At 42.1% G+C, this 18,603-nt stretch overlaps 1 protein-coding gene across 2 annotated transcripts in view; it reads right to left on the bottom strand.

Moving 5' to 3' along the window:
• Nucleotides 1-18,603, bottom strand: part of CDC42BPG (CDC42 binding protein kinase gamma) — a 193,137-nt gene that overhangs the window by 97,191 nt on the left and 77,343 nt on the right. For both annotated transcript variants that reach the window (XM_077287754.1, XM_077287753.1), the window contains one exon: nucleotides 8,937-9,028. In XM_077287754.1, coding sequence (XP_077143869.1) covers nucleotides 8,937-9,028 — 92 coding nt within the window. The remainder of the gene's footprint in view (nucleotides 1-8,936; nucleotides 9,029-18,603) is intronic.

Raw genomic sequence — 18,603 nt, 5'->3', positions numbered from 1 at the left:
CACTGTGCGGTGTTTCAGACCCCCTGTGTGATGTCTGGGGCCCTGTTCTTAAGTATATTAAAGATTAAAGTAACGTATATTAAAGTATATTATAGATCAAATTTGACACGTTTATGAGCACCATTGAGTGATATACTCAAGAATGACATAATTTTTCAACATTTTATGGTTTCAAACTGTAAACACTCAGAGTTTTTTTTACTTCAACCAGAAAACCTTAATGGTTCATAAAAAACTTGACTGTTCAGGATATGATAAAAGTCATAGTATTCTGAATCTTTAACTTATAAAGATACCTTTACATGGGGTGATTATTGGTTCCAGAGAGGCTTTCGGCCGATAATCGTACACATGGCTGGTGACAGGACAATACAATATAAACGTTCAAAGGTTAACACTGATAACATTAAAATCTAATATATAATTGCCTAGAATACTACTTCCGGCAATTTGTGCCAACTTCCGTGGCTTTGTCCGGAGATAATGTCCGGAGATAAGTGACGTCACCAGCATCCTACACCCGCTCAGGGTGGACAAAGATATATGCCTTCGTGGTGCGCGGCACTTTTCTGATTGGTTGCCGCCTGCCGCGAGCGACCAATCAGAAATGTGCCGTACTGTCAAGAATTGTCAAGAGCTGGTGAGTGCAGCCATTTTTTGTTCTTTCTTACTATTATTTATTAATTGTATTATTCTTACATTTGAATAAATAAAGTATATATGGATTCTAGACTCCCGATTCTTTAGAATCGGGCTGCCATCTAGTATATATATATTTTTTTTTTCTGGCGGGATTTCCAAAATACTAATTTTAATTTCAGGATTGTACAGCTAGTTTTACATGGATTTTCAAAGAAGGTACAACAGCCTCATCAGGATTTAGATACACATACTTGTATATCTTGTGTACACTGTGTGCAGAATTATTAGGCAAGTTGTATTTTGATCACATGATACTTTTTATACATGTTGTCCTACTCCAAGCTGTTCAGGCTTGAGAGCCAATTAACAATTATGTAAATCAGGTGATGGGCATCTCTGTAATGAGGAGGGGTGTTGTCTAATGACATCAAAGCCCTATAAAAGGTTTGCTTAATTATTAGGCAACTTCCTTTCCTTTGGCAAAATGGGTCGGAAGAGAGATTTGACGGGCTCTGAAAAGTCCAAAATTGTGAGATGTCTTGCAGAGGAATGCAGCAGTCTTGAAATTGCCAAACTTTTGATGCGTGATCACCGAACAATCAAGCGTTTCGTGGCAAATAGCCAACAGGGTCGCAAGAAGCGTGTTGGGCAAAAAAGGCGCAAAATAACTGCCCATGAATTGAGGAAAATCAAGCGTGAAGCTGCCAAGATGCCATTTGCCACCAGTTTTGCCATATTTCAGAGCTGCAACGTTACTGGAGTAACAAAAAGCACAAGGTGTGCGATACTCAGGGACATGGCCAAGGTAAGGAAGACTGAAAAACGACCACCTTTGAAAAAGAAACATAAGATAAAACGTTAAGACTGGGCCAAGAAATATCTTAAGACTGACTTTTTAAAGGTTTTATGGACTGATGAAATGAGAGTGACTCTTGATGGGCCAGATGGATGGGCCAGAGGCTGGATCAGTAAAGGGCAGAGAGCTCCACTCCGACTCAGACGCCAGCAAGGTGGAGGTGGGGTACTGGTATGGGCTGGTATCATCAAAGATGAACTTGTGGGACCTTTTCCGGTTGAGGATGGAGTGAAGCGCAACTCCCAGACCTACTGCCAGTTTCTAGAAGACAACTTCTTCAAGCAGTGGTACAGGAAGAAGTCGGTATCGTTCAAGAAAAACATGATTTTCATGCAGGACAATGCTCCATCACATGCCTCCAACTACTCCACAGCGTGGCTGGCCAGTAAAGGTCTCAAAGAAGAAAAAATAATGACATGGCCCCCTTGTTCACCTGATCTGGACCCCATAGAGAACCTGTGGTCCCTCATAAAATGTGAGATCTACAGGGAGGGAAAACAGTCCACCTCTCGGAACAGTGTCCGGGAGGCTGTGGTGGCTGCGGCACGCAATGTTGGTCGTAAACAGATAAAGCAACTGACAGAATCTATGGATGGAAGGCTGCTGAGTGTCATCATAAAGAAAGGTGGCTATATTGGGCACTAATTTTGGGGGGTTTTGGTTTTAGAATGTCAGAAATATTTATTTCCAAATTTTGTGCAGTTATATTGGTTTACCTGGTGAAAATAAACAAGTGAGATGGGAATATATTTGATTTTTATTAAGTTGCCTAATAATTCTGCACAGTAATAGTTACCTGCACAAACAGATATCCTCCTAAGATCGCCAAATCTAAAAAAAAAACAAAAAACACTCCAACTTCCAAAAATATTAAGCTTTGATGTTTATGAGTCTTTTGGGTTGATTGAGAACATAGTTGTTGATCAATAATAAAAATAATCCTCTAAAATACAACTTGCCTAATAATTCTGCACACAGTGTAGTCACTCTATGGACTTAAAAAAATGCTCAGGAAACTATTGATTTTATATAGGAGACATGTTTCCGATTTTTCGGACAAGTCAGATTTCCCGAGGTCAGATGAAAATCAGCAATTCAAGTCAATGGGTACGTAAAAAAAACAAACAAACAAAAAAAAAACGAACTGCACTTGGTTGACATCAGAGAGCAGTCAGATTTTCACGGACTGTCAGAGATAAATGGATGATACTTGGACCACACTCAGTCGGGTTTGAACAGAATAATCTGTCTTTTTTTGCATGTGGAAAAATTGTAGTCTGCTTTAGACCTCATTTATACATACAACACGTTGCATATCCTATGTCTTCTATACCATACACAGCTGGAGGTGGCTGCCATTCTGAAAAAGATTCTAAGACACTGAACTTGGTACTCAGCTGTCAGTACCTAGAACATGCATTCCTCAGCTCTGGATGTTGCCCTTTAAACAAAGGTCTTTTCAGGCAATTAAAATTGCTCAATCACCTTTTTTGTTAGCAACTTGTTCTGTTCTACCAATTTAACAGAAAGCTATAACAACAAAACTAAATAGTCAACATTTAGGACACAAAGCGGTGCCTAAGGACAGGATGAGTAGATTGTTCCAACAAAGCATCTAAACCACTCCATTACACAACCCCTTGGCCCCTTAGCGGCTTCACGTTCTCCCATGGGTTTATCCTGTGCGCCCTCAAATGCCTTTTGTTTGGAATAACACATCCTCCATGTGCTCATCCATACAAATGCAGAAATTGTTTTTTATTGCATATAATATTCTGGTCTTTAAAAAAAAAATAAAAATAATAGATCAGAAAGCATGCTGCAAAGTTTTCAGAAAGGACCATTTGGACAAACACCCATGTGCAAGAGCATCGAACACTGCTGCCGGCGATACAGATGCCTATGTCAGACCACGCACCTCTTCTTCTGGGCTACTCTGTCGACGGGGCGCGACTGCAGACGTCATGCTGACTGACAGCTGGCTCCCCACACTTGGGCAGCGAGGAGCCAGCAGTCAATCAGCATGATGATGGCAGTAGTGCCCAGTTAAAACAGCAGAGCGAAAGGGAAGCCACTGACCTGTCGACGTGACGTTAGCGGTAGCCACTGAATCGCCAGTAAGAGCGCTCTGTGACCACTGTGCCAGTAGAGAACGGCGCCGGACACAACAGGCAGGTAACAAAAACCTGTCTCTGTTTTTTGTCCTTTAATTTTACTCTGGGCCTAAAAACTTAGTCCTGGCTAGACCATTTAACAAGCAGAATGACTTTTTTTGCCTTCTGGTTCGACACAATGCCCTAGTTAGATTATACAGGGGCTTCTTACTAAATTAGAATATCAAAACGTTTATTTTAGTTTAATACTAAAAGTGAAACTCATATTATATTGAGTATTTACAAACATTGTGATCTATTTCAAGAGTTTATACCTGTTAACCCCTTTATGACCCAGCCTATTTTGACCTTAATAACCTGGCCATTTTTTGCAATTCTGACCAGTGTCCCCTTATGAGGTAATAACTCGGGAACGCTTCAACGGATCCTAGCAATTCTGAGACTGTTTTTTTCGTGACATATTGGGCTTCATGTTAGTAGTAAATATAGGTCAATAAATTTTTGTGTTTACTTGTGAAAAAAAAATTGGAAATTTGGCGAACATTTTGATAATTTAGCAATTTTGAAATTTTGAATTTTTATTTTGTTAAACCAGAGAGTTATGTGACACAAAATAGTTAATAAATAACATTACCCACATGTCTACTTTACATCAGCACAATTTTGGAAACAATTTTTTTTTTTTTTTGCTAGGAAGTTATAAGGGTTAAAATTTGACCAACGATTTCTCATTTTTACAACAACATTTACAAAACCATTTTTTTTTTTAGGGACCACCTCACATTTGAAGTTAATTTGAGGGGTCTATTTGGCTGAAAATACCCAAAAGTGACACCATTCTAAAAACTGCACCCCTCAAGCTGATCAAAACCACATTCAAGAAGTTTATTAACCCTTCAAGGTGCTTCACAGCAGCAGAAGCAACATGGAAGGAAAAAATAAACATTTCACTTTTTAGTCACAAAAATGATCTTTTAGCAACAATTTTTTTTTTATTTTCCCAAAAGTAAAAGGAGAAACTGGACCCCGAAAGTTATTGTACAATTTGCCCTGAGTACGCAGATACCCCATATGTGGGGGGAACCACTGTTCGGGCTCGTTAGGGAAGGAGCGCCATTTGACTTTTTGAATGAAAAATTGGCTCCAATCTTTAGCGGACACCATGTCGCGTTTGGGGAGCCCCTGTGTACCTAAATATTGGAGCTCCCCCACAAGTGACCCCATTTTGGAAACTAGACCCCCCAAGGAACTTATCTAGATGTGTGGTGAGCGCTTTGAACTCCCAAGTGCTTCAAAGAAGTTTATATAACGCAGAGCCATGAAAATAAAAAATAATTTTTCTTTCCTCAAAAATTATTTTTTATTTTCACAAGGGTAACAGGGGAAATTGGACCCCAAAAGTTGTTGTCTAGTTTGTCCTGAGTATGCTGATACCTCATATGTGGGGGGGGCGGGGAACCCCTGTTTGGGCACACGTCCGGGCTCTGAAGGGAAGTAGTGACGTCTTGAAATGCAGACTTTGATGGAATGGTCTATAGGCGTCACGTTGCGTTTGCAGAGCCCCTGATGTGCCTAAACAGTAGAAACTCCCCACAAGTGACCCCATTTTGGAACCTAAACCCCCCATGGAACTTATGTAGATGTGTGGTGAGCACTTTGAACCCCCAAGTGCTTCGCAGAAATTTATAACGCAGAGCCGTGAAAATAAAAAAAATATTTTTTTTCCACAAAAATAAGTTTTTAGCCCCCATTTTTTTTTATTGTCCCAAAGGTAACAAGAGAAATTAGACCCCCAAAGTTGTTGTGCAATTTTTCCTGAGTACGCTGATAACCCCTTATGTTTGGGTAAACCAATGTTTGGGCGCAAATTGGGGCTCAGAAAGGAGGGAGCGCAACCCCAACACACCCCTAACCCTAATCCCAACCCTAACCCCAACACACCCCTAACCCTAACCACAAGCCTAACCACAAGCCCAACACACCCCTAACCCTAATCTTAACCCTAATTCCAACCCTAACCCTAAGTCTATGTGCTTACGTTGCGGATTCGGGTGAGGATTTTTCCGCACAGTTTTTGAAAAAACAGCGTTTTTTGTGCGGATTTCACCTGCGGATTCCTATTGAGGAACAGGTGTAAAACACTGCGGAATCCGGACAAAGAATTGAGATGCTGCAGAAAATACAACGCAGCATTTCCGCGCTGTATTTTCCGCACCATGGGCACAGCGGATTTGGTTTTCTATAGGATTATACGGTACTGTAAACGTGATGGAAAACTGCTGCGGATACGCAGCGGCCAATCCGCTGCGGATCTGCAGCCAAATCCGCACCGTGTGCACATAGCCTAATTCTAACCCTAACTGCAACCCTAACCCTAACTCTAGTTCTAACCCTAGTTCTAACCCTAGCCCTAGCCCTAAACCTAGCCCTAGCCCTAACTCTAACACTAGTTCTAACCCTAACCATAGTGGAAAGATAAAAGTAAATATATTTTATTTATTTTATTATTGTCCCTACCTTTGGGGGTGATAAAGGGGGTGATATATTTATTTGTTATTTTGATCGCTATGATAGAAACTATCACAGCAATCAAAATGTACCTGGAACGAATCTGCCGGCCGATTCGGCAGGCACACTGCGCATGCGCCCGCCATTTTGGAAGATGGTGGCGCCCATGGAGAAGACTGACTGCCCCCGGGAGGGACACCGGAGCTCGGCAAGTATGAGGGGGTGGAATCGGACAGCGGGGGGGGGGGGGGGGGAGGGAGATCGGACTGCGGGGGGGAGCGGACAGAAGGACGGAGGGGAGCAGAGGACAGCAGATGACAGGACGGAGGAGAGGAGACCGGTTACGGGGCAGATCGCGGGCTCCAGCCATGGCTGATGCTATTGCAGCATCGGCCATGGCTGGATTGTAATATTTCACCGATTTTAATTGGTGAAATATTACTATCGCTCTGATTGACAGTGAAACGTCACTTTAACCAGCCAATCAGAGCGATCGCAGCCACGGGGGGGGGGGGGGGGGGATGGGGGCAAAGCCACCCCCCCTGGGCTCAAGTACCACTCCCCCTGTGTCCCTGCAGGTCGGGTGAAATTACAGTTAACCCTTTCACCTGACCTGCAGGAGCGTGATCCGACCATGACGCAAATGCTGCGTCACAGGTCGGATTGGCACAGGTTTTCATGACGCATACACTGCGTCAAAGGTCGGGAAGGGGTTAGGTTAATGTTGATGATTATGGCTTACAGCCAATGTAAACCCAAAAGTAATCTCGGTAAAATTAGAATAAATTAACTAAAAACACCTGCAAAGGCTTCCTAAGCATTTGAAAAAGGTCCCTTAGTTTGTTTCAGTAGCTCCACAATCATGGGGAAGACTGCTGACTTGACAGATGTCTAGAAGGCAGTCATTGACACACTCCACAAGGAGGGTAAGCCACAAAAGGTCATTGCTAAAGAAGCTGGCTGTTCACAGAGTGCTGTATCAAAGCATATTAATGGAAAGTTGCTTGGAAGGAAAAAAAAGTGTGGTAGAAAAAGGTGCACAAGCAACCAGGATAACCGCAGCCTTGAAAGGATTATTAAGAAAAGGCCATTCAAAATTTTGGGGGAGATTCACAAGGAGTGGACTGCTGCTGGAGTCATTGCTTCAAGAGCCACCACACACAGACATATCCAGGACCTGGGTTACAAGTGTCCCATTCCTTGTGTCAAGCCACTCATGACCAATAGACAACACCAAAAGCGTCTTACCTGGGCCAAGGAGAAAAATAACTGGACTGTTGCTCAGTGGTCCAAGGTGTTGATTTCCAAATGAAATGCAAAATTTGCTTTCATCTGAAATGAAGGTCCCAGATTCTGGAGGAAGAGTGGAGAGGCCACAAATCCAAGCTGCTTGAGGTCTAGTGTGAACTTTCCACAATCAGTGATTGTTTGAGGAGCCATGCCATCTGCTGGTGTAAGTCCACTGTGTTTTATCAAGACCAAAGTCAGCGCAGCCGTCTACCAGGAAAGTTTAGAGCACATCATTCTTCCCTCTGCCAACAAGCTTTTTGGAGATGGAAATTTCATTCTCCAGCAGGACTTGGCACCTGTCCACAGTGCCAAAAGTACCAATACCTGGTTTATATACAACAGTATCACTGTGCTTGATTGGCCAGCAAACTCGCCTGACCTTAACTCCATAGAGAATCTATAGGATATTGTCAAGAGGAAGATGAGAGACACCAGACCCAACAATGCAGACCAGCTGAAGGCGGCTATCAAAACAACCTGGGCTTCCATAACCCCTTCGCAGTTCCACTGGCTGATCGCCTCCATGCCACCCCATATTGATGCAGTAATTGATGCAGAAGGAGCCCCGACCACATTTTGAGTGCATTTACTGAACATACATTTCAGTAGGCCAACATTTAGGATTTTGAATCCTTTTTCTAGTTGGTGTTCTAAAGTATTCTAATTTACTGAGATAATGACTTTTGGGTTTTTCATTGGCTGTAAGACATACTCATCAACATTAACAGCAAAAAAACAACGTGAAATAGACTATATATTATATAAGTTTCACTTTTTGTATTGAAGAACTAAAATAAAATGACGGTAACTTTTTGATGATATTCTAATATTATGAGAAGCACCTGTAAAATACAGTGCTGTAACTTAAGATGTAGAGACAGAAAATACCTTCCTTACAGGTTTTCCATGTAGCTCATGACGTAATGATAATGATTATTATCCACCACCTTGAAAGTTGCATTTTAAAAAGGGGTTGTCCAGGATTAAACTTTTAATTGCCAATAGCTTTAAAAAAAAAAAAAGTAGAAAATAACCAGTACTCACCGTCTCTGCTACTGTCCCAATCTTTGTTGACTGGCTGTAGTGATGATGTCTTTATTACAGAGCTCGAGACCACTGCAGGCAATCACTGAGCTCAATGACTATGATGATGTAGAATGTGTGAAACACTGAGTCCAGTGATTGGCTGCAAAGTGCGTTGAATTAATGACATCACCACTGCAGCCTGTCAACAACGACTGCGGCAGCAGATAGGCATCACTGGACCTGGAGAGTATTAGTATGTGTTATTTCTACATCTGGAGGCCTAGGAGCCACTATACCTTAACCCTGGAAACATTCTTAGATTGGCTAAAAAACAAAACAAAACATACAATATCCTTTAGTTGCGAAGTGTTCAGAATATTCAATATACGGCAAGTACAATACAGAGACAACTACTATACAAACTGCACCTTCCTGAGGAATTATAAAATAGTTATGTATAAGGATTTGCAGTGTGTACCGAAGTCAGATTCCGCTCTTACCTCACCAAATGCTCCTCTGCCAATTACTTTTAAAATCTCAAAGTCTTCTCTTTTGAGCCTCATTTGTTTGATCTTTGAGGCAAATGGCTCAGCTGAAAAAGACAAAAAAAAATATTTACTTGAGACTCAACTATATAATCAACTTTGCATACCCACTACACAATTGTTCTATGATTTAGAATAGATCTGAACTTTTTTTTTTTTTTACCTGCAAAGTCACATTAAAACGTACACAATATTTGTAGATCAGAAGGAACGTTTCCACTATAAGGCTGGACTCACACGTTTAATCATTCGGTCCAATGTTGATCCAGAAAAGTAGGACGAGTGTCATGCGAGTGCAATGCGATTTTTAGCAAGTAGCATCCGTCTGACATGCATATGCAATGCGTTTTTAACAGCTTTTGCATACAGTAATTCTTTTAATTGAAGCTAGTTTACTAACTAATGAAACAAATCTTATATACAGAGATGGATAGATAGAAGTTAATGAGATATTTAATCAGTGCTTTACATGTGTAGTTTTCTGTACTTGTAATTATTTAATTTTGAAATAAATGCAAGAAAAAAAAAAAAAAAACGGTGTGGAGTCCCCCCCTTAATCACACACCAGGCTGTGAAAAGCAGTGAGGCAAGACACTCTGCAGAGACCAGAGAAACAGTGGAACAGAGAGGGGAGGCGAGTATTGCTTGATAGATTATAGATTAGCTATAATCTCAGCGAGAGCGTGGTAGCCATAATACTTAAGGACTGTGGGGTTGCATTCTACTCTATCGGATTATCTATATATCATATTAAGAACTATGGGGTGCATTATATTATGGGGAATGCATTGTGCTATATGGAGGACGATGGGGAGTGCATTATACAATATGGAGGACTATGGGGCACATTATACTATATGAAGGACTATGGGGTGCATTATACTAAATAAGCAAAATGCTGCCTATTCATCGAGTGATTGGATTGTTTATACACGAACAAAAAATCATTGTTCTCAGCAGCACATCACCTGGTGAAAACTGCAGACATGCTGCTAACATGATACTGTATGAGGACAGATTGATCTACTAGTGATTGTTCTGTCCCCATCATTCTTCCTCAGCCAGTGTAAAGAGACCCAGGAACAAACGTTGAATGACTTCAATATTGTCGATCACACTCATTTTGTGGCCTGAACTCCGCACATATAAGTGCAACCAAAATATTTCTATGTGATGGTGCAATATGTTAGTATTTGGGGTCCCACTTTGAACTATTGCCCAAAGCCCCATTTTGTCTATAACTGGCCTTACTGACACCCAGAAACCCATGATCAGCTGAAAAACGCTCTGATGGCCACTGGATGTAGACTAAATGCATAGAGCTTCTCCAAGGAGCTTCATCAAATGTTGCTGCTGCATACCAGCTCCTATCCAATGTATAGGTCATCAGTTTCTTCATAGGCAGAGATTGACCTTCTTTCAACCTCAATATACCACAACATGACTTCAAACACTTTTCTACAAGAAACAAAAAGGCTACAGGGTCTTTTCAACAAAAGAAAAATAAAAGAGTGAACCCGGGTTGTAATTTTTGGGTTGTAACCCTGTTTCAGAAGAAACATTTGAGATTAGTATATTGCTGAAATTTTACTGATGGTCTGATTGTTGCTTGACTTGTGCTCCATTTAGAGGACTGGAGGGGATCTAAAGCGCACCTCCACTCCATTTTCAATGGGACCACCAAGCTGCGCTCTTCAGAGCCATGTTCTCGGGATCATTGGGTGTCCCAGGAATCAGACCTCGAGTGATCATAAAATTGTGCCCTATTCTATGGCTAGAGGGCAACTTCCAATTTTGGTACATACTCTTTAATATCCAAAAGCAGTGAGAGAAACTAGACGCCCTTCATTGTTACATTCTTGAACCCGGAAACACATATTGTATTTAGGTCTAAGCACCAGTTCTTTGCATGAGGAGATAAAAAGTAAATAGCATTGAATTAAACGAAAAGTCACAGAATACAACCAAACCACAAAGTATCAGGGTGACACATTTTATACTACACTACTACTGTATCAAAGGATACAGACTCATCATGGCTCTACCCTATGTAATACCCCCAGGCAGATCATTTCATTTTTTTATGAGGCTAAATACAACATCAAGGCAAGAAAACCACCTCTTCCCAATGTGCATCACCATAATGGTCTAATACATGTGGAAAACAATGCAAATTGGAATGAGAACATGCAAGTATAATCCTCAAGTCCTCAAGGTACGTTCACACAAAATATAAAATAATTTTTGTCCATGTGAAAAACGGACATCACACCAATCCAATGTTCTTTTATGTGCTAGTGCACACATGCTTTTGTTCACCTGGAACCTCAGGACTTTAATTTTAAAAATTCTCAGTTCCTGGGTAAAATCTGTATTCAGTGAAGACCAATTGTTACATTACCGAGATAGGAGATGACAGTTGGTGCTGATAAGATTCTATGCAGATGGGATGGGAGGGAGAAAAGGATGGGGGTTAGAGGCAAAGCTCCTCCCCTCTACATAGGAGATGACCGTTGTTACTGATAAGATTTTCTCTCCATATCCAGTAAAGACCGATTGTTACATTAATGATTTTTACCTGTGAATTGAGAATTTAAAAAATGAAAGATCAGTCCTGGAGGACGGATTTCTCCAGCAAGATATATTAATAATAATCTTTATTTTTATATAACGCTAACATATTCCGCAGCGCTTTACAGTTTGCACACATTATCATCGATGTCCCCAATGGGGCTCACAATCTAAATTCCCTATCAGTATGTCTTTGGAATGTGGGAGGAAACCGGAGAACCCGGAGGAAACCCACGCAAACACGGGGAGAACATACAAACTCCTTGCAGATGTTGTCCTTGATGGGATTTGAACCCAGGACTCCAGCGCTGCAAGGCATATTACAATATTACTTATTTTCGTGTATTATTGATTTAATAAAAATTAGAACGAATGTTACCCTTTAAGTACTCATCTCTGCAAAGGCAAAAACCAGTTTAAAAATTACCCATCTCCACTAGCTGTTCAGTGTAGAGATCCTGTGAAATGGTTCTGTATCTTATGGCTCCAATGTGCTCATATAGGATATCACGGGGAAGGAACTTAAGAACTTAAAGCACTTTTACAAATAAAGTGAACAACCCCTTTATTTTAACAAATCTATTGGAGACATGACGAGATTTGGACGTATGCCCTGGCGGGGCTATAGGCTATAATGGTGCCAGCAGAGCGAATGGGCTTCATTTCATGGTATATACACATACTGGGGGAAGACACCCAAACGTTGTTTACTACATATGAGTGATCACCTTTCAGTAGGTGTACACGCATCATTTTAGGGCATGCCAGAGTGCACGTTCACTCTGCTGACACCATTATAGTCTATGGTCCAGTCATTACATAAGTCCGAATCCTGTTTTGCGACAGGTTCAGATGTATGCCCCAACAGGACCACTGAATTTTGTTCAATTTGCTCCTGCAATACTTTGTCTCCTTTCATAATGTTGTGCCATTTCCTATGTGTTACATTAGGATCTGTTTAGTAGGAAGAAACGTGCATGATTGTTAGCTGTGGGTTGTGCGTGTTGAAAACCAGTATGCGACCTGAGGCTTGAAAGACTGGCTATTGTACCCAGAGGCACTGGAATGACAAGTCTAATCGCGTATTAATATCTGAATTCAATGTTTTCTCCACAGCAACAGTATCTAGCTACAGATCAGAGGAAGACTATGGAATTACAGCAGCACTTCAGTATGATGGTACAACATGTGTTGACACGTCTACACAGAGCTGAAATATTGGACCCTGCATACAACCCCCCAACATGAGGATTATAAGGTAGCAAAACATTTTTTGTTGCACAGTGACAATACAAATATATAAAAAAAAAATCACATTCCAATTCATGCAAATAATAAACTCATGTGGCCCCTTTTTAACGCTTTAGTCCTATCCAAATAAACATCAAGTCAGTCTTTATCCACCCATGTTAATGAAAGCAAAGTCTTATGGAAAAAACATTGAATCCAGTGTTAAATCATCAGGAACGTACGTTTAAGTCCACAGTCAGGGAAGGCAACCCTAAAGGTCAACATGCAAATATTTTTTAACATTGCATTATCTATAATTGCATTCATACACCAATACCAGGCAACTAGATGATCAAATATTCCTCGGGTGCCATAGATGCCTCCCGTGACAGGCATCTGATCTCCTACATCTCATACAGTCCCCACATATCTATGAAGGAACAGAGGTACAAGCAGCAGCCAGTAAGAGCATGTTCACACGATAAGGACTATGACATGACTAAGGTGTGTGGGATTTTTTTTTTCCTTGTGTGTTCCATAATTTCATCAGCATTCTAATTCTAAAAGCCATAACTTTTTTTAATTACCGTACCTTTTTATATCAACGTAATTATACGAGGCATTGTTTGTTTTGCAGGATGAGTTACAATTTTAACCTGTCGCTACATTAGGATACATAGAAGATTGCCAATTAAGTTTTATTAAAAGGAGTTGTCCACTACTTTGACAACCGCTTCTTAAAATTCTGTATGCTCCATAAAATTAAAAACAAAACCACCATCAGATCCACCTTCTGCACTGGCGCCACTCCAGCGATGTCAGCCCAGTCTTCTGCTGGCGGTCTCGTGACATTCGGGAGTTGTGTGCACTACAGCCTGATTAGCTGGCACAGCTCACATGGCAAAACAAGATCACACGGACACTGGCCAGATGCCGGAGGAAAGAAGGACTGGTTTACGGGACCACGGATTACTTGGGGTCTGACAGCTGAGAGCCGCCACCAATCCCAAAAACTGAATGGAGCAAAGGTTGAACATGAACCCTTCGGGGCTGTCAGAGGAAGCAGATTACTGCGGTTGACAATTTGACAGTCCCATAGAGGATGAAAGGGGCAGAAAAGCGCATGCTCTATCTGCACTCCGCAGAGCCTTGTTCTTTAGATAGGTGAAGGTCCCAGCAGTCGGACCTCCAGCGATTAATAAGTATCCCATATCCTATCGATATAAAATTATATACGAGATACAACCCCTTTTACATTTTTCCAACTGAGCTGTGCGACATGTTGTTCTGATTTTTTATTTTTTATGAGGGAGTACTAATCATTTTGGTTGGTTCCATTTTGGGATACTTCCGAAGATGGATTACTCATTCCATTTTTGAGAATCAGGGTAAACATTAGCAATTTTGTCACTGATTTTTCTATGTACACAGTGTACTATAAATAGCTGGATAAACTTTAATTTTGCAGGTCAGTACAATTACAGCATTAAGGCTGCAGTCACACACAATGTATAAAAAAAAAAAATCTGTCCGATTTTGTCAGCCAAAAATCGCACAAATGTTCTCTGTATGGTGATCCGTATGTCATCCGTGTGCAATGCCAGGATACTTTGAGGAAAAAGACGCATCTGTGTGTGATCCGTATGTCATCCCTATGGTGAGATTTTCTCACACACTTGCAAAATGAGCAAATAATGGCTGAGCCAATTTCCTGTCACCTGCCCAACGCCTGAGAATTTCTCTCAAGTCACACTGATGGTCCGTGTGCTGTGCGATTTTTTCTCGCACCCATAGACTTGTATTGGCATTTCTCAGCTGAGATACGTGGACAAATCGCAGCATGCTGCAATTTCACTCGCAAGTATAGTACAGACGAGAAAAAAAAACGGATGATGGGAGCTTCCCCATAGGTTAACAGTGGTCCGAGTGCTATGCGATTTTTTATCGCTTAACACTCATCCGTTTTAGGCCGGGATCACACATGAGAGAAATACGTCCGAGTCTCGCACCGTAATACCCGGCATTGCCACCGTCTCTCTGGAGCGGAGCATGAGGCTGCATGTATTGCTATGCGGCTGCACTCTCCGCTCCTGAGTGACGGCGGCAGTGCCGGGTATTACCATGCGAGGCTCGGACGTATTTCTCGCATGTGTGATCCCGGCCTTACGCTATAGTGTGACCCCGGCCTTAACAAATCTATATTTTTCATGTGTTACTAATTTTGCACAACACAAACATTTTCTTAGGGCCACCGAGTATGACCACAGTGAGGAGAGGTTAGAATGAAGTGGTGGTCACCCCTGTGACCTGCTGCACCCTTCATGTCTATAGGGACTACTCCAACAGCTGAGCATTAGTGATGAGCGAGTGTACTCGTAGCTCGGGTTTTCCCGAGCACGCTCGGGTTGTCTCCGAGAATTTGTTAGTGTTCAGAGATTTAGTTTTTATCGCCGCAGCTGAATGATTTACAGCTACTAGCCTTCTTGATTACATGTGGGGATTCCCTAGCAACCAGGCAACCCCACATGTACTCAGGCTGGCTAGTAGCTGTAAATCATTCAGCTGAGGTGATGAAAACTTAATCTCTGAACACTAACAAATACTCGGAGATCACCCGAGCGTACTTGGGAAAACCCGAGCAACGAGTACACTCGCTCATCACTACTGAGCATGTTCCTGGTCAACCTAAGGGCTCATTAACACCTCCGACTTTTCCACATACAAGAAAGAAAAAAAAAAAGAAGATTCTGATCCAAGTTTCGTCCATTTTTTTCTAGTACATAAGAGAAAAATAAAAAGGAAAAAAATTGCCACCTTCTCTACTCTGAGGCTGAAAATTGGACTGTGGCCAGATCTCAGACAGTCCAATTTTTTCATGGACCCATTGAATTGCATTGCCAAAATTGATCAAAATTGGGCATCTCTGATTTCCCACAGATCTCTTGATCCGTGAAAAATTACGGACATGTGAATGGCCCCACAGACCGTCACAGGCACAAGTGCCATCTGTGAAAACCACGGAGAGCACTCATATGTGAAAATTGGACATCTTAATGAGCTCGTATAGACATTGAATGGATGAGCAAAGCTGACTAAAGCTCCCCTCGCTGCAGTAGAGTATAGAGTAGAAGGGGGGGGAGACTATGGACACTAATGATCTTTGGGGTGGGCGGTTGTAGTGATGGTGTCCCCAAGAATAACACATGTAACCCCCATCCTGAAGTCTTGTTCATGGTATAACAGCTTCAATGTTTCGGGTTTTCTATGTTTATATTCATTAAAGTTTAGAATAGCTGATAATAATGGGAATATAGAAGAGTAGTCACAACTAAGATAAATTGGACGCTAGACAAGTAATCCAGGCGTTGTATCAATACTAGTCTCACTTTACTACTGCTATGACTAGGCTTCTCCAAACTAAGTTCACATCAATCACAGACAGATTACAAATCATCCAGAAATTCATGTGTAAAGTTCCAGTTTTGGACCACACCTAATACATAAACAGAGAACCTGAGCGTGAAGCTGAATACTGATTAGCAGGTCTTTGGATATGTATTGGTTATACACAAGTACTCGAGTTGTGCAACTCCCCGTAATTATAACATTCTACAGGTACATATATAATTCAGGTGCAAGTTCAACTTCAGCACAATGATAACAATGGATTGCTCAAAATACAAAATTGCAACAGTTTTATTAATAGAAAAGCTCATTTTGGCAGCAGAATTGATCCATTAAAACAGTAAAACAAAAAATAAAATAGCGGGTTATAGGCTGCAATTAGTGATGAGCGAATCTGCTTGGATAAGGGGCTATCCAAGCATGCTTGGATGCTAAAGGCAGTGTCCTGGGCATGCACGTAAAATATGTTCGAGTCCCCTCGCCTGCATGTCTTCCTGCTGTTAGGTAATCACTGCATGTGTTGTAGCTGTTTAACAAAAAGGCAATCTCTGCATGTGTTCAGACTGCCTTACAGCCGCGAGACATGCAGGCGAGGGGACTCGAACATATTTTTGGAGCACGCCGAAGACACTCGGTTAGCACCAGAGAATGCTTGGATAACACTTTATCCGAGCATGTTCGCTCATCACTAGCTGGAATGTATGGAGTAGGGTTGGATTAAGGTTGGTAGAGACTTCAGGGCAAGCACGGTCATTTCAGAAATTAATAATATCTTCAGTGCACCTGCTGAACAATCAGTTTTCCCAACCCGATAGCATTTAGATTAAAAGAACTGTCCCAAGGTAAGGAGGATGGTGGCGTTCATCTAGATCACCCAGATAGTGAAGGTCCTGGAGAAGTTGCCACATGTAGCCTTTCCTATAATCTGTTTACCATGTTACAGCCTTTTTTTCCCCCCTTGAGGTTGGGGATCCCAACAGTTGAAAATCCCAAACATTGGATTGGTCTTGCAGAACTGCTGTCCTAGGCTTGAACGCGAAGGACATTAGCATAGTTTGGATGTTCTCCCTCTCGTGTTTTCACGGAATGCATGGAACAAGCATATTACTGCCTTTATACTGCTGTAGGCCAGTCTCACACGTCCAGATAATTCCGGTACTGGAAAAATCGGTACCGAAATTATCCGTGTCCGTGTGTCCGTGCATTTCTGTGGCACACGTGCGCCGCCCGTGTGCCGACTGGGTACCACACGCACCGTGCAGGAGACAGCGCTAGAGATAAGCGCTGTCCCCCCCACGTGGTGCTGAAGCCGCCATTCATATCTTATCTACAGCAGCGTTTGCTGTAGAGAAGATATGAATAATCCTTTTTTTTTTTTTGTTTCTGGTGTGTAACATAAAGATCCCTGTCCCCACCCCCCTCCCACCCCCTGTGCACCCGCCCGCTGTTACTAAAATACTCACCCGGCTCCCTCGCAGTGTCCTGTCCTGGCCGCACCATCTACTGTATGAGCGGTCACGTGGGGCCGCCGATTACAGTCATGAATATGCGGCTCCACCTCCCATAGGGGTGGAGCCGCATATTCATTTCTGTAATGGGCGGCCCCACGTGACCGCATACAGGAGAAGCTGTGGCCAGGACAGGACACTGCGAGGGAGGCGGGTGAGTATTTTAATAACAGCGGGCGGGCGCACAGGGGGTGGGAGGGGGGTGGGAACAGGGATCTTTATGTTACACACCAGAAACAAAAAAAAAAAAAGGATTATTCATATCTTCTCTACAGCAAACGCTGCTGTAGATAAGATATGAATGGCGGCTTCAGCACCATGTGGGGGGGACAGCGCTTACTGTAGCGCTGTCTCCTGCACGGCACGGCACAACGTCCGTGTGCGGTACGTGTTTTACACGGACCCATTGACTTTAATGGGTCCGTGTAATACGTGCGCTCCCACGAACACTGACATGTCTCCGTGTTTGGCACACGGAGACACGGTCCGCAAAAAATCAATGACATCTGCACAGATGCATTGATTTCAATGTGTCTACGTGTGTCAGTGGCTCCGGTACGTGAGGAAACTGTCACCTCAAGTACCGGAGCCACTGACGTGTGAAACCGGCCTTAAGAAATATATTCTTACATTACACATGCAAGGATATCTTTTTGATGGCCTTTCAGACAGGCAAGCTTACCACATACATATATTACACAGAAAGACACTGTAGGGCTAGAAACACACGTGCAGTTTTTGATCAGTTGTTAAATTTGACTTTCCCATTCCCTTCTAAGCAATCCCTGCCTGGTTTTGTCATAAAAAAATAAATAAATCTGAAAATCTGAAAGAAAAGTACTCCGCCAGAACTATTACTAATTAGGGAAAAGATGAATGGCATTATTAGGTATGGGAGGGGGGCACTC

The sequence above is a fragment of the Ranitomeya variabilis genome, chromosome 2 (genome assembly GCF_051348905.1).
Source record: "Ranitomeya variabilis isolate aRanVar5 chromosome 2, aRanVar5.hap1, whole genome shotgun sequence".
NCBI lineage: Eukaryota > Metazoa > Chordata > Amphibia > Anura > Dendrobatidae > Ranitomeya > Ranitomeya variabilis.
This window is presented reverse-complemented; position numbering and strand designations above follow the sequence as displayed.